At 44.4% G+C, this 23,531-nt stretch overlaps 1 protein-coding gene across 1 annotated transcript in view; it reads right to left on the reverse strand.

Moving 5' to 3' along the window:
* Positions 1-23,298: 23,298 nt before the first annotated feature.
* LOC146188623 (putative serine carboxypeptidase CPVL) overlaps positions 23,299-23,531 on the reverse strand; it is a 100,399-nt gene continuing 100,166 nt past the window's right edge. Inside the window, exon 10 of the mRNA XM_084605091.1 lies at positions 23,299-23,457. Coding sequence (XP_084461217.1) covers positions 23,299-23,457 — 159 coding nt within the window. The remainder of the gene's footprint in view (positions 23,458-23,531) is intronic.

The following is a 23,531-nucleotide window of genomic DNA, read 5'->3' on the forward strand; positions in this document are numbered from 1 at the left end:
GTGTAGCACACGTTTGGCGCCCGTGCATGCTTTTAATTTTTTTCTTCGCACCACTACACTTTGCTCCAGCATCAAGACTGCATTAAACATCAGCATGCATTTTCCGGTCGTTATGCTAACTGATCGCCCCGCCGCCCTGGCACAGCTATGTTATACCATGTGTAACATATAGTTGCAATTAGTCCAATTTTTGAGACAGCTTTCAACTGAAATTATAGATTAAGTAAACAGAAAAGCGCCGTGGTATGCTGTTATCATGATTTAGAGGCATCGATTTAATGGAGACTTTCTTTCCTTGCATTTAGGGCTCTTTGCTCTATAATGCCCGCAGTCCAGCTGCTCCACTTGTATCATCGCACTGCTTTAGCACAAGCAATCCTCTGCCATCAAAGGGGTGCTGCCTGAATGTGAGGCAGACAGCATCATCAACATTTTGGTGCTGCATAACCTGTCAACATGTGTGGGAGCCTTGCCATAAAACATGCTGTGTCTGTGTGTAAGGAAACTTTGACTCGGTAGGCATGACGCATTGCCTTTGTTTTGCATTATATAAAGACTTTAAGTGCTCTGCTGGCTTTTTGCTATATGATTGCATGCTATATGACTTTTTCTGGCTTTTTAGCTCAATACTTGTTTATAAGTCTTGCCCACAGTATGCAGAAAATAATACCCTTCATGTCCCTGACAGTGCTTTAATAGCTGGCGCTATATTTCGTTGCTTTATTTCAACAGTATGTGACTATTTCACGTTGAGGCATGATTGAGTGAACCTATGGTGTAATAGCAAAATAACAGACATAGCTCGTTGAACTGACGAAGTAGTTGTCATTTGCATACCACGGGAGTGCAGGTGCTTTAAGTGGTGGAATATTTAGCATACTTGATTATGCTTGCATTACAAGAATTTGCAGGAAGCCTGTATTGAGGTTGCAGAGAAGAAAGCCATCCAATATTGCTCAGGTTATTTGCCCTCCACTCTCCCTTCATTAGTGCTGCCTGCACTATATGTATTTGTTCACACAGACTTGCAATTACTGACTGCTTGTACATTTCTGGTTGCCTACACTGGCTTCAGCCATGTAGATGGGATATTACTTTGCTCAAAGTGACAATTATAAATAAATCTCTCCCTACGCCATTAAGATTCGCGATTAGCTCCCGACTCGCTTTATTCGCAGCTGCAATGAATTTATTCTGTAACCCTAGAGCAAGACATTTGCAGAAAGGAGATCATCATGCAATGCTCGTTCAAATTTTGCAAATTTTAGAGAAAATTCTGTTTGTTTTTGCATATGCTTCTGTGTTCGGAAAACAGAGCAGACTTGCTTACAGTGCAGGATGGGTGGGCTGCAAGACAAAAGGAAATAATTAGCGCAGCTGCTCATTCAGGCGTGCATTCCTTGTGCATTTATTGCTCTTATATAAGTGCACCTTTGCCTGCATGCTTGCCAGGGCTTTCCCCATAATGGGTGGCAGTGATCTTGCCGCCTACCTCTCAGAGGGACTGCCCTTTTCCAACTACCTGCCCACAACCAACTCACCTCCTGGGCTTCAAAATTGTCATACTCAAGGACAATTTTCTGTGTCTGATGTTACCAGTGACGCCATTTAAGATACCTAGTGTGCATCATTGAACCATTAGTTTCATTTCGGGATGTTGTCACCCCTTATATTCCCTACTCATACTTCTTTTTCTACATCCCCTTACAACAGTCAAACGAAATAAGACGTATAAAACTGCCAAACTCCCGCAGTCTTTTAATGCTATGTCAACAACAAAAAAGCTTTTGCATGTCTTAAAAAAGTAGAAATCATCCCCCAATTTTTTTTTGATTGTCATGTCTAGTCAGCCGGTTCAGTGAACTGCCACATGACCAAGCAAATTGCAACTGTAAGTGCACTGAGGAGTCTTGCGTTAGAGCTAGCATACAGATCTTGTGTTGCTTAGCTGCTTAACTCCAAATATCCTCCTTTGTCAGACAAGATATTTGTTTAGAAAACTGGATGAGCCAGAAGAAAGCAGATTGGATTCTTAGCAGCATTGTTACTTGTTACACGTGCGTTCCACCCCTGTATACATGAACTCGGCAGAATTGGGTCGAGTACGTCTGTCGAGTGAAAAATCAGTTGTGGGGTTCATGTATACACAGTCGGGTCGAGTAAAATAGGCGGCGGAGCTGGTCGCGTTAACTCGCTTGCAGGGGCTAGGTTAATTCGCTTGACCCGCTTATCTAAAGGCATGTAGACGCTGTCCAGTGAGGGAGTCTAGTTATGGGGAACTCTGGGCTATGAAAAAGCCTCTGGAGCGGCGACGAGTGTCATTCGAAATGAATGCCTTTTAGCGCTAATCAACGATAAAAAACAATCGAAGCTCTCGATAGTAAAATGCAATGAGATCAAATACGAGTAAGAACTTGCACAATAACTTCGAATCTCGATGCTACGTTCTGCTACGATACTTACTAGAAAGCGAGTTCATGTAGACATCAGCCGGGTCGAGAATGATGACCTTGCTTACTCAACGCTGATTCAACCCGGTGCTCTCGAGTCCATGTACACAGGGCTATTGTACTTGTAATTTTAGGTGAAATCTCAGTTCGTGTATTGCACATTAAATTTGAGCGATATTGGTGCTTTTTTGCGTATGTGCTGTTTTGTTCTGCAAACAATACTATTTCTCAAGTCACAATCTTATTTTTAATTTGAGTACAAAATATTGTCCATTTTTGAAAAAAAAACAATAATTTTTGAGGCTGTTAAGAAATTTTGATTTCGAAATATATTCACAAAATAGCAACATTTTATAGATACTGAAATATAAAATGCGCGCGAAACAAATTTTCAACTCAGGATTAAACTGGTTTTTCTAGGAACTTGTGATAGGGTGAAAGTGAAAAATCATTGTCATGCTAGATGTATCGTTTTTTATGATCCCATGCTCACATCAAGCATTGTATTTTAAGGTGTGTTTAAGCAATGAAAATAATATTTGGCCTCAGATATTCAGGCAGATTACTATTCTCTATACCAACAACCACTATGAATTGGTTTGAAGAAATCAGATGCCCGAGCACCACACCTGGAACCTGGACATAAAATCACCCATGTATGCCTAAATGAATATAATCTTGCGCGTGGAAGGTTGCTGATGGTATGGCCATATGATTAGCTGTGATGAAGAAAATGCATACCTGGTAGGCTGCTAGCTGATAAGGAAGTACGATATCATTGTACTCAGATCTAGCATAACATTTTCCTGCCTATGCAAAGTAAATTTCTAGTACTTGCTCAATTGCTGATTGCAGGCTGACTGTAATAACTTTAGCTGAACAAGCATGCACTGTATGATTACTAGAGCTTTTGATGGGCTTTCTCTTGTTTATTTATTATAAACTTAAGGCGCCAAAGCAATGCACGCACGCAAGAAAAGAACGGGACAGAGTTCCACTCACAACTGATTTATTGTACAGAACACAGTACATATATATCTCACTGCCAGCACATGCGCAAGGAACACATTTAGCTACATCACATTCAGCATCATGTAGTTTAAGATAAGCTATGTTCAAGAAATGTTTTCTCAGAGAAAGAGGCTGTGGTATGAGGCATGGGCTTCTTGAACATATCTTAAACTACATGATGCTGAATGGGTTTCTTGCACATATGCCCGCAGTGAGATATATATGTACTTTATCCTGCACAATAAATCAGTTGTGAATGGCGCTCTGTCCCGTTCTTCTTTTCTTGTTTGTGTGCATGTTGTTCTAGTGTCTTTAATTTATGATCAGCACTGTATGAAAACTATTCCTTGGTACATTACAAGTAAGGCAATTGTTTATAGTAGAATGCAGCAAGCAATAAAGCTGTGAAAACTAAAAGCAGGAACTTGAAATGGTACGGTTATCTTGAGAATATTATATGCGTATACAGCCTTGAGAATATCTGCGATGTACACATCTCCCTTAGTTATCTGATTGAAGATAGCTTGATTGATTCTGTCAGGGCAATTATTTCTTTGTTCTGGCCGCAGTAATGTATGCGTGCCTGTAACTTGTGTACTGCAGAAAAATATTCTTTAATATGTTCTTTAATATCATCCAGTTTTGCATGCTCAGTAATCCATATTGTCTATTTAAGGAATTTTAAGAATTTTTTAAACATTGCAGGTTCTGGAGCCTGAACCGTCATATTTTCAGGAACTGTAATTCTATATGAATACTAAGCATCCACCTGAAGCATCGGTTTGCCGAAAGCAGTTTTTTCCTTCCAAATATCTTTCTTTTGTATCTGGAAGGGATATTATTTTGCATGTATGTTTATTATCCCTGCGTCAAAAGGTGCTGCATGCCCTTGCAGGCCCAGAAACCTGTCGCAAAGTGCTCTAAAAGAAGAATGTGTGGCAATAGGCCTTCAATATATACAGTAGAACCCCTTTATAGTAAAGCCACTGAGGCCAGCGAAAATATTTACTATATCATGGTCTTCACTGTATGTATGGTCTGTGATGAAATGGTCTTGAAGGTTCTGTCTAGTAGTTAAATATGCACTTACTGAACGCGTCTTGTTGCTTAATGAAAAAAAACATAAATACCTTCCATCTCGCTTTTATCATCTCTTTGTGTTATTCTTTCATTATAAAATTTCTATACATCTTGTGGAAGTACTTCTGAAGCATGACGACGTGATTACGAATGCAACCAAGTTCGATTTCATGTAAAAACTAAAGCCTTGCATGAACATGGTGTCCCTTATTGCTCTTTCTTTCTTTTAAAAGGCAATAAATGATAATTTCGCATGGCACTCAAGTGCTGTAAGACCTTACTCGCTGCACCTCCACTTTCTGCCACCACTGCCTCATGGTTTGTACTGCACATTGCAGTGAATGTTGACCCATTTCTTTCCCTTCCCTATTTCTTGCTACACTTTTACTCCTTTACTTTCGGCAAGGAACACGCCGCCTCCTTGCCATGCTTGTAGACAGCTTCACGTTTTTTTCTTCGCGCTGCGCGCCTTCCCTCACGGCTCCAAGGCTTCTGTAAAGTAGGCTTCTTCTGACTGCTGCTACGGCTAGTAGTAAAGCCACCTCAATGAACACTCGGTATTATTGTTCTGCTTTCAAATACAAAAAGGCTCCGCCTCGCGACTCTAGGTAGTACGCGAGAGTCGTCGCCATGGCCAGAAGCACTTTAAACGATTTTTACCGAAAACATCTTTACTGTAAAGGGGGAAAATGTACAGTTGCCTATGGAAGATGAACTGGGACTTCAGTTTCACTTTACTATATCAGAGTTTTTACTATACCCGAGTTTACTATAGCGGGGTTCTGTGTTTTGTACTCAATCGTATAGAGCACCCAGACTTCAAATATGTGTTTGGATAAGTGTTGAGAAGGTGAGTTTAGATTTTATGGTGATATATGCTTGTCTTCTGTACAGTTGTCATTTGTAATACCCACGGGCCAATCTCCTCTACAAACTGTTCCTGAATGGTTGTTTCCTGCGGGGTGCCCAGATTCCCCCGCCCCCTCAACCGCATCATTTGATCCATTGACCCTTCACTGCCAACTATCATGCTCAACACAGTCCACTGCCATTTTCCATCCATGGTGGACACTTCCCTGGAATGCACCCATGCTCAGCCTCCTATTCCTGCAACACCTCTCGCACTACAAGTCTATAGTGCATCAACCCTGCTCAACATGTCCAGCCCCTTCCATCATGACCAATGCACACTGCACCCCATCACCTCTACCTGCACTGCCTGGTCATATGCTGCATAATGCCCTGTTTCATTACACCTACTAGCCACTCCCATATTAATCCTATACCCAATGCCTCTTGCACTGCATTTTGGCCCTCTGATGTCCTTGTGGCATGTACATGTATATGAGGTCTTAATAAAATGTCGGAAAATGTTTTGCTTGCCTTGTTTAATTGCATGGTATTCATGGCTTCTTAGGGAGATTACATGCAGGGGGGTATTAGGAAATGACTGCATAAGAAAACTACAATTGTCAGAGTGACAGTTAAGCAAATGGCAGCAGTAAGGGCAAGGGTGAAATAACTGAATGGCTAAAGGTGGCTTAACAGTGGCAGTGCCAATGCCACGTATGCCAATGAATACTTGTAGCATGCCGATAAACACCAATATGTGATACTAGCGGCACGGCCGGTTTACTGCCAATGTCAAATGTGTCAATGAACACTAGTGGCATGCCAATACGTGACACTAGGGGAACGGCCAGCTGATAGCCTATGTTGGCAGTGCCAGGAAAGGTGCAATGTTGGCATATAAGCCGGACCAATATGTAAAAATGTAGTAATTTCTCAAAAAAACAGTGTTACGCCAATGTTGGTACGAATTTTTGTCGACGTTGGGCCGGGGTTGGTGCGATGTTGGTGTGCTGCCTGGGGACAGGCACATTTTTTTTAATCCGCTGGAGAATTGCGCGGCACCATGATTTGAACTCCGGTCCTCTGGCATGTGAGGCCGATGTTGCAACGCTACGCCGCCTTTATCTGCCGCTATTGTGCCTCTCTCTGTGCCTCTCTTTTATGACTGTACAGTGCTTTTCATCCCATCTTCCCTTTTCGTCTCGCGACTCTGTCTTCTCCCACCCTGCGCCGTCCTTAGTGTACGAAGCGGCCGCACCGAACTAGCCATTACTAAGATTGGTTCTATCCGCACATGTTGCAATGTGGCGAGTGCTTTGGGCATGTGTGGTGTATAGTGGTACTGCCGCTTTAACTGTGTATCGCACTGCTGCCGGTCCAAGCCCCGCTTCCCATGTCGTACTTTCCGTCTGGCATGAGCATCGTATTTCACTCAACATCTCATCCCCGCGTCCTCGCGGCTCTTCAGTCGTAACATGTATGAAGCTACGCGAGGACACTGAACTCTCTTCGCTCCCTCTCTCTCTGTCTAGACTGTCTACCCTGCTTGTGCGCTTTCGCTGGATTGAACAGTTTTGCCTCAGACTCTGACTAGAGAACACTTCACTGGCGACGAGGATGAGATTGCCGCGATCCCGAGTGCGCAAGTTCAGTAAATACTGACCGCCTCTGGAAAAGCGCCTGGATCCGCTCCAGCCCTGCACAGCCGTCGACATGGCAGCGCTTTTGCCTTCGGCCACGATCGGAGAATTCTCGCCCGCCGAGCCTTCCTCCTGGCCAGTTTATTATGAACGCCTCGAGTTCTACATTCAAGCCCACGATATCTAGTCCTATGAGAAAAAACGGGCTTTCTTCTGCAGTGTATGCGGTGTCGACGCGTATACCCTGCTTCGTTCGTTTTGCGCAGCCAAGGCACTTTCGGAGGTTCCCTTCTCAAAAATCGTTTCCAAGCTCGACAACCACTATATCAGGAAACCTTCCGTCACTATGGAGCGCTTCCGCTTTAACATGCGAGACCAGTACCCTGGCGAATCGCTTCCGGATCATCACGCTGCTCTTCGACTTTTGGCCCGCCACTGTGAGTTCGGTGATTGGCTGGATTGACTTCTTTGCGCCGCCAATCTGTGGCCTTCATGAAGAGCCCATTTAAAGACGTCTCCTGGCTGAACCGGATCTGAAGCTCTCTAGGGCCATCCCACTGGCACGTGCTGCAGAGGAAGCGGGCGCCAAGAAGAAGCTCGCCGCTCGAGGGTCCCAGCGCCCGGACATCAAGCCAGCCAACCATCCTCCGAGTCAGCAATGTTGGCGTTGCACCGGCGAGCATGACGCTCGTACTTGCTCCTACAATTCCGCCATCTGTCACTACTGCGAAAACAAAGGACACCTCAAGAACGCCTACAGGAAAAAGGCAGCAAAAGGAAGAACTTCCAAGCCTGTTCAGCATCGAAAGGAGTTTTCCCGCAGAAACAAGCACTCCCGTGGACGCAACCATCAAATCTTGTAATCAGCTGATCCGGCTGAAGAGGTAAATTCTACGACTTCAGTCAGTTTTCTTTGCGAAATTCAAGGCCACAAGTCGACGGGTAGTGCCAACAACGTCACTTCTCCAGCAGACTGCGTGGACGTTCTGATAAACAGTACACCTCTGATATGGAAGTTGATTCCGGGGCCGCCTGCAGCATCATCAACGAGAACACCATGCAGAAACTTCGGCTGTCAAGGCAAGACCTAAAGCCATCTTGTCTACAACTGCGCTCTTATACAAGGGAATGATTAGCGACTGCGGGATCATTGGAAGTCACTGTCTCATACAGAACGAAGAGCGCTTGGCTACACTTTCTCGTTGTCCGATGAAATGGCACCAGCCTGTTAGGAAGACATATTGAAGGTAGCGCGAAAAACGAGGACCAAGACTAGAAGGACACAACACGAGCGCTTTTTCACAACTAAACATTTTATTGAAAAACACGGAATAAATACCCATCTCTTATGTTTCTTGTGTTTTAGTTTCGCGAGATGGGCATTTATTCCGTGTTTTTCAATAAAAAGTTTAGTTGTGAGAAAGCGCTCGTGTTTTGTCCTTCTACTCTTGGTCCTCGTTTATCGCGCTACCTTCAATATGAACCACATTCAACTCGCCCAAATTTCAACCTTACTACTGTTAGGAAGAGACTGGTTTTAGGCGTTGGGCATCTCACTCTGCGGGATAAACCACGCATCTCAAATCGAATTTCCGCTAACCTTTTTGAGCGCCGTCCCTGAATATCCAGACGTTTTCGCTGAAGGACTAGGGAAGAACAAGGGGCCATTCGTTTGTAACGAGCTCAATGCTGAAATCACTCCCATCTTAATGAAAGCACGTCAAGTTCCGGTGGCTGTACTGCCAAGACCCATGCAGCACACCAACATCGCACAAACCCCGACCCAACGTCGACAAAAATTGGTACCAACATTGGTGTAACACTGTTTTTTTTGAAAAATTACTACATTTTAATATATTGGTCCGGCTTATATGCCAACATTGCACCTGTCCTGGCACTGCCAACATAGGCTATCATCTGGCCGTTCCCCTAGTGTCACGTATTGGCATGCCACTAGTATTCATTGGCACATGTGACATTGGCAGTAAACCGGCCGTGCCGCTAGTATCACATATTGGTATTTATTGGCATGCAACAAGTATTCATCAGCACACGTGGCATTGGCACTGCCACTGTTAAGCCGCCTTTAGCCATGCAGTTATTTCACCCTTCTCCTTACTGCTGCCATTTGCTTAACTGTCACTGTGACAATTGTGGTTTTTTATACAGTCATTTCCCAATGCCACCTTGCATGTCATCTCCCTAAGGAGCCATAAAAACCATGCCATTAAATGAGGCAAGCAAAATATTTTCCGAAAACATTTTATTGAGAGCTCATATACATGTACATGCCACAAGGACATCAGATGGCCAAAATTCAGTGCAGGAGGCATTGGGTACAGGGTTAATATGGGAGAAGCTAGTAGGTGTAATTGGAAACAAGGCACTAAGCAGCACATGACAGGTAGTGCAGGTAGAGGTGATGAGGTGCAGTGTGCATTGGTCATGATGGAAGGGGCTGGACATGTTGAGCAGGGTTGATGCACTATAGCCTTGTAGTGCGAGAGGTGTTGCAGGAATAGGAGGCTGAGCTTGGGTGCATTCCAGGGCACTGTCCACCATGGATGGGAAATGGCAGTACTCTGTGTTGAGCATGATAGTAGGCAGGGAAGGGTCAATGGATCAAGTGATGAGGTTGAGGGGGCGGGGGTAGCGCATGGCCCAGGAAGTAAGGTGGGCACCTGGCAGGAAACAACCATACAGGAACAGTTTGTGGAGCAGATTGGCCCGTGGGTCTTACAAATGACATCTGCACAGAAGACAAGCATATATCACCCTAAGATTTAAACTCACCTTCTCAACACTTATCCAAACACATATTTGAAGTCTGGGTGCTCTATACAATTGAGTACAAAATACAGAACCCAGCTATAGTAAAACCTCTTATAGTAAAGTGAAACTGAAGTCCCAGTTCATCTTCCATAGGCAACTGTACATTTCCCCCCTTTATAGTAAAGACGTTTTTGGTAAAAATTGGTTAAAGTGCTTCTGGCCATGGCGACGCCTCCAGTGCACGACCTAGAGTCGCGAGGCCGAGCCTTTTTGTATTTGAAAACAGAACAATAACCCCGAGTGTTTATTGAGGTGGCTTTACTACTAGCCGTAGCAGCAGTCAGAAGAAGCCTATTTTACAGAAGCCTTAGAACCGTGCGGGAAAGCGCGCAGCGCGAAGAAGAAAAAAGTAAAGCTGTCTACAAACATAGCAAGGAGGCGGCGTGTTCCATTCGGAAAGTAAAGGAGTAAAAGTGCAGCAAGAAACAGGAAAGGAATGAAATGGGTCAACATTCAGTGCAATATGCAGTACAAATTATGAGGCAGTCGTGGCAGAAAGTGGAGGTGCATCAAGTAAGGTCTTACAGCACTTGAGTGCCATGCCAATTTATTGTTTATTGCCTTTTAAAAGACAGAAAGAGCAAAAAGGGACACCATGTTCATGCAAGGCTTTAGTTTTTACATGAAATCGAACTTGGTTAAATTCGTAATCACGTCTTCATGCTTCAGAGGTACTTCCACAAGATGTAGAGAAATTTCAAAATAAAAAAATCACACAAAGAGATGATAAAAGCGAGATGGAAGGTATTTAGTTTTTTTTTCATTAAGGAACAGGACGTGTTCAGTAAGTGCCTATTTAACTACTAGACAGCACTTTCAGGACCATGTCATCACAGACCACTGATACAGTAAAGACCATGATATAGTAAATATTTTCGCTGGCCTCAGTGGCTTTACTGTAAAGGGTTTCTACTGTATATATTGAAGGCCCGTTGCCACACATTCTTCTTTTAGAGCACTTTAGGGCATGTTTCTGGGCTTCCAAGGGCATTCAGCATCTTATGACGTAGGAATAATAAACGTATATGCAAAATAATATCCATTTCAGATACAAAAGAAAGATATTTTGAAGGAAAAACCTGCTTCCGGCAAACCGATAACTTCAGGTGGATGCTTAGTGTTCATATAGAATTACAGTTCCTGAAAATATGACGGTTCAGGTTCTAGAACTTCCAATTTTTAAAAGCTTCCTAAACATTCCTGCAATAGACAATATGGATTACTAAGCATGCAAAACTGGATGATATTAAAGAACACAATAACGAATATTTTTCTGCAGTACACAAGTTACAGGCACGCATACATTACTGCGGACAGAATAAAGAAATAACTGCCCTGACAAAATCGATCAAGCTATCTTCAATCAGCTACCTGATTGAGACGTGTACATCGCAGATATTCTCAATTCTGTGTACGCGTATAATATTCTCAAGATAACCGTACCATTTCAAGTTCCAGCTTTTTAGTTTTCACAGCTTTATTGCTTGCTGCATTCTACTATAAACAATTGCCTTACTTGTAATGTACCAAGGAATAGTTTTCATACAGTGCTCATCATAAATTAAAGACACTAGAACAACATGCACACAAACAAGAAAAGAAGAACGGGACAGAGCGCCATTCACAACTGATTTATTGTGCAGAATAAGGTACAAATATATCTCACTACCGGCATATGCGCAAGGAACACATTCAGCATCATGTAGTTTAAGATATGTTCAAGAAGCCCATGCCTCATACCACAGCCTCTTTCTCTGAGAAAGCATTTCTTGAACATAGCTTATTTTAAACTACATGATGCTGAATGTGATGTAGCTGAATGTGTTTCTTGCGCATCTGCCTGTAGTAAGATATATATGCACTTTGTTCTGCACTATAAATCAGTTGTGAGTGGAACTCTGTCCCGTTCTTTTCTTGTGTGCGTGCATTGTTTTGGCGACTTCAGATTATAATAAATAGACACGAACAAGCCCAACAAGATGTTTTAGTAATCATACAGTACATGCTTGTTCAGCTAAAATTATTACAGTCAACCTGCAATGACCAATTCAGCAAGTACTAGAAATTTACTTTGCATAGGCAGGAAAATATTATGCTAGATCTGAGTACAATGATATCGTACTTTCTTATCAACTAGCAGCCTACCAGGTATGCATTTTCCCTCATCACAGCTAATAATATGGCCATACCATCGGCAACCTTATACGTGCAAGATTATATTCAGTTAGGCATACATGGGTGATTTTATGTCCATGTACCAGGTGTGGTGCTCGGGCATCTGATTTCTTCAAACTAATTCATAGTAGTTGTTGGTGTAAAGAATAGTAATCTGCCTGAATATCTGAGGCCAAATATTATTTTCATTGCTTAAGCACACCTTAGAATACAATGCTTGATGTTACTATGGGATCATAAAAAACGATACATCTAGCATGAGAGTGATTTTTCACTTTCACCCTATCACAAGCTCCTTGAAAACTCAGTTTAATCCTGAGCTGAAAAGTTGTTTCGCACACATTTTATATTTCAGTATCTATAAAATGTTGCTATTTTGTGAATATATTTCAAAATCAAAATTTCTTAACAGCCTCACAAATTATGTTTTTTAAATGGACAATATTTTTTACTCAAATTAAAAATAAGGTTGTGTCTGGAGAAGTATTATTGTTTGCTGAACAAAACAGCACATACGCAAAAAAGCATCAATATCGCTCAAATTTAATGCGCAATACACGAACTGTGAGTTCACCTAAAATTACAAGTACAATGGCGCTGTGTACATGGACTCGACAGCACCGGGTTGAATCAGCGTTGAATAAGCAAGGTCATCATTCTCGACCCGGCAGATGTCTACATGAACTCGCTTTCTAGAGAGTAAGTATCTTAGCAGAGCGTAGCATCAAGATTCAAAGTTATTGTGCAGTTCTTACTCGTACTTGATCCCATTGTCTTTTACTATGGAGAGCTTTGATTATTTTTTATCGTTGATGAGCGCTAAAAAGCATCATTTCGAGTGACGCTCGTCGCCGCTCGAGAAATTTTTCATATCCCAGAGTTCCCCCAGAGTTCCCCATAACTAGACTCCCTGACTGGACAGCGTCTACATGCCTTTAGATAAGCGGGTCAAGCGAATTAACCTACCCCCTGCAAGCGAGTTGACGCTACCCGCTCCGCCGCCTATTTTACTCGACCCGACTGTGTATACATGAACCCCACAACTGATTTTTCACTCGAGAGACGTACTCGACCTAATTCTGCCGAGTTCATGTATACAGGGGTGGAACGCACCTGTAACAAGTAACAGTGCTGCTAAAAATCCAATCTGCTTTCTTCTGGCTTCATCCAGTTTTCTAAAAAAATATCTTGACAAAGGAGGATATTTGGATTTAAGCAGCTAAGCAACACAAGATCCATACGCTTGCTGTAACGCATGACTCCGCAGTGCAGTTACAGTTGCGATTTGTTTGGTCATGTGGCAGTTAACTAACCCGTTTGACTAGACATGACAATAAAAAATAATCGGGGGATCATTTTTACTTTTATTAGGACATGCAAAAGCTTTTTTGTTGTTGACATAGCATTCAGAGACTGCGGGAGTTTGGCAGTTTTATACGTCTTATTTCGTTTGGCAGTTGCAAGGGGATGTAGAAAAAGAAATACGAGTAGGGAATATAAGGTGTGAAAACATCCCGAAATGACACTAATAGACCAATGATGCACACTGCGTATCTTAAATGGCGTCACTGGTAACATCAAACACAGAAAATCGTCCTTGAGTATGACAAATTTGAAGCCCAGGAGGTGAGTTGGTTGTGGGCAGGTAGTTGGAAAAGGGCAGTCCCCCTGAGAAGCAGGCGACAAGATCACTGCCACCTATTATGTGGAAAGTCTTGGCAAGCATGCAGGCAAAGGTGCACATATATAAGAGCAATAAATACACAAGGAATGGACGCCTGAATGAGCAGCTGCACTAATAATTTCCTTCTGTCTTGCAGGCCACCCCTCCTGCACTGTAAGCAAGTCTGCACTGTTTTGCGAACACAGCAGCATATGCAAAAACAAACAGAATGTTCTCTCAAATTTACAAAATTTGAACGTGTATTGCATGATGATCTCCTTTCTGAAAATGTCTTGCTCTAGGGTTACAAAAAAAAATTCATTGCAGATGCGAATAAAGCGAGTTGGGAGCTAATTCGAAACTCAATGGCTTGGGGAGAGAATCATTTATAATTGTCACTTTGAGCAAAGTAAATAGCCTAGTTTAGATCAAAGTAATATTACGTCTACATGGCTGAAGCCAGTGTAGGCAACCAGAAATGTACAAGCAGTCAGTAACTGCAGCTCTGTATGAACAAATACATACAGTGCAGGCAGAAGTAATGAAGGGAGAGTGGAAGGCAAATAACCTGAGCAATACTGAATGGCTTTCTTCTCTGTAACGTCAACACAGGCTTCCTGCGAATTCTTGTAATGCAAGCATAATCAAGTATGCTAAATATTCCACCACTTAAAGCACCTGCACTCCCGTGGTATGCAAATGACAACTACTTCGTCAGTTCAACAAGCTATGTCTGTTATTGTGCTATTACACCACAGGTTCACTCAATCATGCCTCAACTTGAAATAGTCACATACTGTCCATATAAAGCAACAAAATATAGCACCAGGTATTAAAGCACTGACAGGGATATGAAGGACATTATATTCTGCATACTGTGGGCAAGACTTCTGAACAAGTAAGTCTTGAGCTAAAAAGCCAGAAAAAGTCATATAGCATGCAATCACATAAAAAAAGCCAGCAGAGCATTTAAAGCCTTTATATAATGCAAAACAAAGGCAATGTGTCATACCTACCGAGGCAATCTTTCCTTACACACAGCATGTTTCATGGCAAGGCTCCCACAGTTGTTGAGAGGTTATGCAGCACCAAAATGTTTATGATGTTGTCTGCCTTACATATAGGCATCACCCCTTTGGTGGCAAATGATTGCTTGTGCAAAAGCAGTGCGATGATACAAGTGAAGCAGCTGGACTGCGGGCGTTATAGAGCAAAGAGCCCTAAATGCAAGGAAAGAAAGTCTCCATTAAATCGATGCCTCTAAATCATGATAACAGCATACCACGGCGCTTCTCTGTTTAGTTAATCTATAATTTCAATTGAAAGCTGTCTCAAAAATTGGACTAATTGCAACTCTATGTTACACATGGTATAACATAGCTGTGCCAGGGCGGTGGGGCGATCAGTTAGCATAACGACCGGAAAATGCATACTGATGTTCAATGCAGTCTTGATGCTGGAGCAAAGTGTAGTGGTGCGAAGAAAAAAATTAAAAGCATGCACGGGTGCCAAACGGGTGCTACACAACCGACGCGACTAGAGGTGTGCACGGGCATAAATGTTGTGTGCACGGCATGATGCCCGACCCTGGCATCATCCTACAAACCAACCCGAATCCGGCCAGGAACTGAAATTGCCTGAGCCCAACCAGTGCTCACACTTAAAGCTCCGGCCCTGCTGGACATGCTATAACAGACCAGTTGCAAAACCTACAAGTCGGCTTCCATTGAGGCAGGAATTCGTGCACAGTGGCGACAGAACCTGATGCAGGGATAATAGGTGCGATGCACGCATCTACCACAGTTCACGCTGCTTGGGAGGCAGTTCCCCACGCACAGGTCATTGTCAGAAAAAGGTTTTCGGGCATTCTTAACACTGTAATAAAGGGGGGAGCACTGTCACCCTAGGGGTGAAGAAAGAAAATTTAGAAAAGGGACACTAACCGGAGAGGGTAATAGTGGGACGACAATGCGCACGCGATTAATACTGTGACAAATGGGCAAGAGGTGCGGGAATTACCATACCCGTCATGCGATGTGCTAGCACTGTACCCAACTATTACCCCAAAGTCTATGCCGTCATTGTGCAGGAATGTCTGCCGCACCGGGAGCCTGACGTTTAGGTTTTGCAACTGATCTATTGCAGCTGAAGCAACGATACAGAAAGAAAAAAATAGGCGACAATCCCTGGCGATGCATCGCGCGACGACGACGCCAACGCCTTTCGCCGCTGGTGCACATCGCACAGAGCGAAGGACCTCAGCGACAGAGGCGCGTTTTCAGCCTTGCGTTGTTAGAGCCGCCTCTTCGTTTGGTAAATGAGTACAGGTACGCTATACCCAGTTTCTTGCACTAAACAGCAACACTGATGAAATTTCTTGAAAAGCGTCGAGCCTCCCCCCCCCCCCCCGCCCAAAAAAAAAAAAAAAAAAATGGTCCCAGAGCAGCGGCGTGCTACTATACTGCGATGCAGACATGATTGAAAGCAGTGGCGTTTTTCTGCAACTTTCGAACTTTAGCAATATCTATAGCCAAACTAGCCTTTTTTGTTTTGCAATACAACCCTACCAAACTTTTACTAAACCTTCTCGATGCGCTCATATATGCACGGATCAGACGAAATGAGCGTCTGCAGGATTTTCGCTCATATCGGACTAGGGAAACAAACTTTGCATGTAAAAAAATAACAAAAAAACAACAACGAAGGTGAGTACCCCAAAGCCTTTTGCGATTGGCTGCCTCGCGAGCTGGTTCCAGCATCATGAGCGATTTTCTAAAAACCAAGAACCTGGGCGACAGCGCCGAGCGGCAATGCTTTAGCGGTCCTCACCGCACTGCTCATCGTGCTGCCGCTCGACTCATGCGGTTAGCGTTTTATCGCACCAGACACGAGAAAATATGCATTTGCCCGGACTCCGCCGACTCCGCCCGCGGTCACCCGAGGGAACCCGAGCGGCCGAGCCACACGACGGCTATACGCCGTTCCAGCCGCTGTAACGCCATGAATATCCGAAGTTGGCTTTTAGGGCTAGGATTCCACGCAGTTCTTTATTTAGGAAATCAGTACTCTGCAAAACAGTAACGGTTTAACTTGAAATAAGCTGCAAAACAATCGGCATCAAGTCGCTAACACTTGAGAACCACTTTTGAAAAGTTAACAACGTAAGAAATATGCTAAAAGAAGACAAATCTCCCAAGCACATGGCTTGCGCAGCCTGCAGCAACAATGAAATGTAAGACAACGCTTGTAATTAAAAAATGCTCAATCTAAGAGGGTAATATTTTGCTCCAATATACACAAACGCTTTATGAAATCTGAATGAAAAATTTTGAAAACTTACATGGAATATTTCTTGAAGAAAGAAGCATTTTCCGTGCGCGCTGCCACCGAACGTCGAGCCGAGCGAACGAGTGGCCGTTGGATGGACGAAAGAAAATGAAATGAAATGAAAAACTTTATTTACACAAAAGGAATTCCGGAGCACCCTCTTTGAAATAAAATACAACTGTCGCCGTCATGCTGGCTAAGCGATTGTCGCGTCATCCTTCCTGCTTTTTAGTAATCGCTTTTTCAGCAGCAGCAGCATAGATGCGCTGCTGCTGCTGCTGATCTATGTAGGGCTCTGTGCCAGCAGCGATGCGCGTCGTCGCCTTGGAGAGGCGCCTAGCTGTTTCGTTTATAACACCCAAACCTGTTCAAGTTCTATTTTGTGAATGCTGTGTTCTACTGCGAATGGTTTGCTCAGTTTTAGCACACCAACGAAAATGCTGTCATACAATAGTGCTCAATCGAGTGGAATATTTCAATCACCCTGAAATGAGGATTTGAAGCAAGTTTGTAGAAAATTATTGAGCTGAGCATCTCAGTACCACGACTTGCACCTCTTTATAAGCTAGTTGCATACGATGCTTACATTTTTTCTCATATATCCGCACCGTCAGCATCATTCTATCTGCTAGATTAGTCGTTTGTTGGCCCGATTTATCAGGCGCTTGTTTCTTTCTCACAGTTTAGTTTCTGGCGTATATTTTATTGGCCAAGAAAATGCGGTAAAAGCACATTTCTTTTGCAACCTGTTATGAGAGCCCGGAAATGTTTGAAAGAAGTCTCTAGTCTGTTAGCGTTCGTGTTTTTATTACTGCGCAATTCCTTCCTCTGGGCGGCGGCCCTCCGTCCCTTGGACCCTGAGTGGCGCGTCGACCCGTCCACCGCTTTGGCGCACCTGCGTGGATTTCGACGCGCGCATGCAACCTCGGACCTTGCTCGCATCGCATGCGGTGAGGGAGTGCGATCCGGGGACGGGCACGACAGGAGTGCGAAGTGCGTGAGGACGGGATTGAGCGGTGCGTCAGCATGGAGAGCAGGCGCTGGAAAACTCAGCGAACGAACGTGTGCGAAACAAAGATGTGTCATTGTAATCCAGTTGGTAATATACCCATTGTATCTTTTCCTATTTTATTTGTGTTTCCAGACTTTTCGTTCACATTTTTCTTTCGTTTTAATGCGAACAAGTCAGTTTACATGTGGGTATCTTCTCTCCATACACAATATTTGTAAAAACAAAACAAAACTACCTTCCCCGCGCACGCCTGTAATTATTCCACCACGGAGGTAGTTAGAGAATAAATAAGATTTGATACCGAATTAAGCTTAATTCTAAAACAACGACTGCTGCTTTATTTAGTTTTTGAACTCTACAGTTATTCCTTCTTGCCATATGTAGCGCAAGCATTGTATTGCAGTGAACGACGACAGAATCGCGAAATTTTGGGTGTGAATAAAAGCGGAGAAACGTTACAGACTTCTTTTTTTTCGCAAAATAAACCAGAAATTCTAAAATTATGCTATCCATGCACTTGGCATCGCGTCGAATCAAATGTTGTTCTGCTGAGCTGCCGCTCTTGTATACTGGCCGCTGCACGAAAAAAATTTGTGTTCTTATGAAATTCAGAGTGACAAAGCCCCACGCGGATATATTTCGCGTTTCAAGTTCTTGTGAAATGTGGAAGCCTGCCCGTGCCGTGCCGCGGGCGACTCTAGCTGGCTCTGCGATCATTTTTGCCACTGCAGTGATTTGAATATTCGCGGCTTGTTTAGCAAATAGCTGGCGTACTCGTTATGCGAATGAGTGTTTCAAGATAATCATAGAGCATTTACCAGTACCAAATGTGTGCGATAGTCCATCAATGATTAATGCGTCATGGTTTTTGCAGTCGCACTTTTGATTATATACGTATGGAATGGTCTACTCTTGCGAAGCTTAAGACGTAAGTTACGCTAGCTCTACGTATGTGAAATAGGTATATGAAAGAAATAGAGCCTTTAAGTATAGCGGCTGAACGATTGCGTCGTAAATTCCCGCCCGGGCGGCGGCCGTGTGCACCTTGAACCACACGTGGAGCGTCAGGGCCTGCGTCTTGGATTGCATCGCGCAGCGTGTAACCCGACAACCCCACCTGTAGAGCGCATCCACTCGGGCAAGTCAGTGCCTGCTTTTGCTGGCGCCGTGCCTCCATGTTTTTCTTCCTTTGTTTGTGATGTTTTCAAAGCACCTAGCAAGCAGCGAACAGAGCGTCCATATTTCGGCGCGAGTGAGTGCCATCAGTGGACTGGAACAGAAGTGCGCGGTGTGTCGTCAACAAGGGCGGCCGCTTGAGAAAAAAACAAATGTGCGAACGAGTGCGATGAAGAAAAGTGAAACTGCAACCCAGTTATTTGTTTCAGCATAACCTTAATATTATTCATACTGAGAGTCTACGTGCAGTGTTTTCTCTCCTTTTTTTTTTAATACTTCACTTCTTAGAGCGACAACGAAGCAGGAAGCGTCGATACGATTTGCCGTATGTGGGAACGTCCATGCATGTGCGGACCGACGTTGAATTTACCGCTCAATAACCCAGCTTTAACTTAAATCACCATTGTTAAATCGTTTAAGCGAAAGTATGTGCTACGATGCTTCGTATTCGTATAGCTTAAACGGTCTAGTGTATTTTTTATGCGTATTTCGATGGAAGCGCGCTCGCCATAGTCGATCTGAGTTACGTACGAGCCTTAGTAGGCCGACGCTTATTGCTCATTTTTTGCATCGCACTGCATGCGCGTCCTGCGGTAATCGTCTGTTTGAAGCCACTGTTGTTAAAACTAATACACTCGGGGGCAAAGAAATTTGCTAAAACTTTTGGAATTCTCTTCACACAGAGCAGCAGGAATCGCCACGGGAGGAGCCATGGAAGAACCTAGATCATTGCCGAATAGAATACAAAAAATAGCAACCATTGCCTATGCACGATATATGACATGTCGTTTTGATTCTTTCTAATCTCCCGGTCAGCGTGGAGCTATTTACCGCCGCCGCCGCACTGACGGACCAGCAAACGGTGGTGAACTTATTGATAATTGACGGCGTTGACCGATCATCGGTCTCATCCAAATTCGTCACAGTATACATGTGGATTGATTACAGTGCCAGCTTAAGTCAATGAAGGTCTAGTGTAAAAGAACATGGTGTAATCCCAAGCAACATCACAGCTAGGTGGGATTAAAGCAAAGACGACGGAAACCAGCACCGCGGAACTATAAGTATTTAGACACAAGATTTCCGAAGCATTTAAAATTGCAAAGGTAACTTGAAAACATCGATTATAACAGCACAGGTAACGACTCCAAGTAATAAATGTGCCTGCCAACCGCAAAAGCACGCTAATGCCGTTTCCCACTTCATATTTCCAGCCACATGCTAATTTGCATCTAATATTGACCAGTAGGTGAAATAGACAAGACAATGTTTACTAAAGTATATGCCAAAGCATCTGGCGGAACATAGTAACATAACTGACAGTATTGTCCAGCATATGCCATATATTAGCCAACGTCAGTGGAGTAATGGCTAACGCTGTTCGATATCGTCATCTTTATGAAAGGGCACTGCCAATGCTGTTATGTAAGGTATGCCAGTGTATATCCTACATTGGCGGGTCATTGTAACAGAGCTCTCATTATTGTCCAGCCTATGTCGAATATTGGCCAACATCAGTGGACTGACGGCTAATGCTGTCCGCTATCGCCATCCTTATCTCATGGCAGCGCCAACACCGGTGATACGCCGGATATCCAGGCCCATCATTGGCATTCTCGTATAATGGTACCACCGATATTGTCAGGGCATCGGATGTGACGGACAAATGTTGTTATCATTTTAAATAGGTACGAACAATATTGGTTACCAATGGAATCCTCAGGGCCAGTGTTGGAGGCCCAGCGCTGCCTACATTGGGCTGTTCTCTGCCAACTCACTGACAATATTGGCCCGGGCTCTTGTGCTGCTTGGGGAGTAGACGAAGCAATCGACTTTCTCGTACAGGAAGGCGTCTATCAACCCGTGCCATCCTCCAGATATGCGACAACGGTAGTCTGATTCGTTAAGAACAACGGCAAGATCAGGCTTTGTGGTGATTACAAATGCACCGTTAACTAAGCAATCAAGATGGAAACGTATCCTCTTTCAACCATCGATCAGCTTTTTTCGAACCTTGATGTATATGCACTGTATTTTCGCAACTAGGCCTCAATCAAGCCTATCAGCAGCGTGCCGTGGACAATGACCCAGCCCATCTCCTAACAGTCAATACGCACCGGGGGCTGTTCAAAGTTACTCGCCTGCCGTTCGGAGTGTCGCCCACCGTAGCCATATTTCAGCGCTACACGGAAGAGCTCCTCTTGGGACTACCTGGAGTCCACGTGTACCCGGACAATAATAGTGGGAGGTCAGGATACCTACGAGCACAACAATCGTCTGTGAGCTGTGCTGAAACACATAAGGAACGAAAACATTCGTGTTAGCCTAGAGAAATGTACCTTCGGCGCGCGGGAAGTCACCTTCCTTGGAAACCGCATTGCCTCCGCCGGTATTCATCCGACCGAAGAAAAGCTCGAAGTACTTAAAGAAGCTCCCAGTCCAAAGAACAAGCAGCAACTTCAGTCCTTTCTCGGACTGTTAAACTTCTTCAACAGATTTTTGCATGGTGCAGCTCTCACCCTCGAGCCTCTATACCGCCTGCTTGCAAAGGATCAGACGTGGGGATGGTGCCAAGAAGAAGCCGACGCTTTCAAGCACGCTAAAGAGCCCATACAGACATCCGATGTCTTAGTCTATTACGACGTGCCCAAGCCGCTCATGCTTACATGCGACGCGTCTGCCTACGGCATAGGAACTGTCCTTAGTCACGAGGACACTACCGGAAACGAATCTCCTACTGCGTTTGGCTCCCGTACTCTAAGCTCGGCCGAAAAGAACTATTTTCAGACAGACCGAGAAGCTCTGGCTGTCATTTCCGGCGTCAAGAAGTTTTATCAATACCATTATGGGAGGCATTTAAAGGTCTACACTTACCACAAGCCTCTGCAGGGTCCGCTGCATCACAGTTGTCCAAAATCTAGAGTACTTTCACCGAGGATACTTCGATGGAATTTGCTTCTCGCACAGTACGACTATGAGCTGCTCTACCGCTCAGGGCGTCAAAACGGCACCGCTGATTTACTCAGCCGTCTTCCGCTGCCCTCGACAAGTGCTGAAATTCCCACTATGGCAGATATCTTGCTGCTGCTCGAAAACCCACCAGACACCTTCGCGGATGCATTCAAGATTGCTGAGCTGACAAAAAAGGATGGTGTGTTGTCACGAGTACTCGAGTGGATTCTTACTGGATGGCCAACAAAAGTGGAGGTCCAGTTCCAACCTTACTTCGTTCGCCGCGACGAACTCTCCGCTTATCGTGATTGCATTCTGTGGGGCTTCCGGGTCGTGATTCCACCGTAACTTCGCATGAAAGTGCTTCAGCTACTTCACTCAACACACCCTGGAATCGATCGCAGGAAGGGACTCGCGCGAGGTTACGTGTGGTGGCCGACACCTACCAAGAATCCAGGAACGCTCCACCAGGCGCTGCAGTCTATCCCTGAGAGCAGACTACGAGACCGTGGTTGGTCTAGGCTGCACGTGGGCTTCGCTGGACCAGTCCAGGGCAAGATATTTTTTATTGTCGTGGACTCGTTCTCGAAATCGCTAGAGGTCATTGTGGTGAACACTATTTCACCATCCAAAAAAACAGCGCGAACAAACGGGGATGAAAGGAAGAAACCACAAAACAGCGCTTGTTCCTGTGGTTTCTTCCTTTCGTCCCGGTTTGTTCGCGCTGTTTTTTGCATGATGTATCAACAACTCGCCCGCTTAACTATCCTGTTGAACTACTTTAGCTGCAGTCATTAATCGAAAACTCAGAAGGCTGTTCGCCACACACGGACTTCCTGACATCTTCGTGTCCGAAAACAGTACTGCATTCACCTCAACTGAATTCCAACAGTTCCTCGCCAGGAACAACGTTCGTCAAGCTTTAGTCGCGCCATACCATCCATCCTCTAACGGGCAGGCCGAGCGCTTCGTTCAGGAAACAAGGAAAGCCCTTAAAGGACTGAAAGAAGGCGACATCGAACCTCAGCTGAGTCGTTTCCTGATCCAGCAGCACTTGCTGCCCTGCACGACTACAGGAAGAAGCCCAGCGGAGCTACTGTCCTCTCGTCAGCTAAAGTCTGCCAAATACTACTTGTACCCTGATTTCCAAGAGGGCGACCCGAGGCGTGACCAGCTGTCACAGAAGTTCCGCGCTATACAGACCCACAAGTTCGTGCCTGGTGACTCAGTCTTCTCTAGGAATTTTTCGTCATATGGGTCTCGGTGGCTTCCCGCTATCAGCTGTTCCTGCAAAGGGCCTGTGTCCTATGAAGTCAGACTTCTCTGCGGTACGTTATGGCGCAGGCACGTCGACCACCTTA

This window comes from Amblyomma maculatum, chromosome 5, assembly GCF_055883805.1.
Source record: "Amblyomma maculatum isolate TAMU_Amacu chromosome 5, ASM5588380v1, whole genome shotgun sequence".
NCBI classification, from domain to species: domain Eukaryota; kingdom Metazoa; phylum Arthropoda; class Arachnida; order Ixodida; family Ixodidae; genus Amblyomma; species Amblyomma maculatum.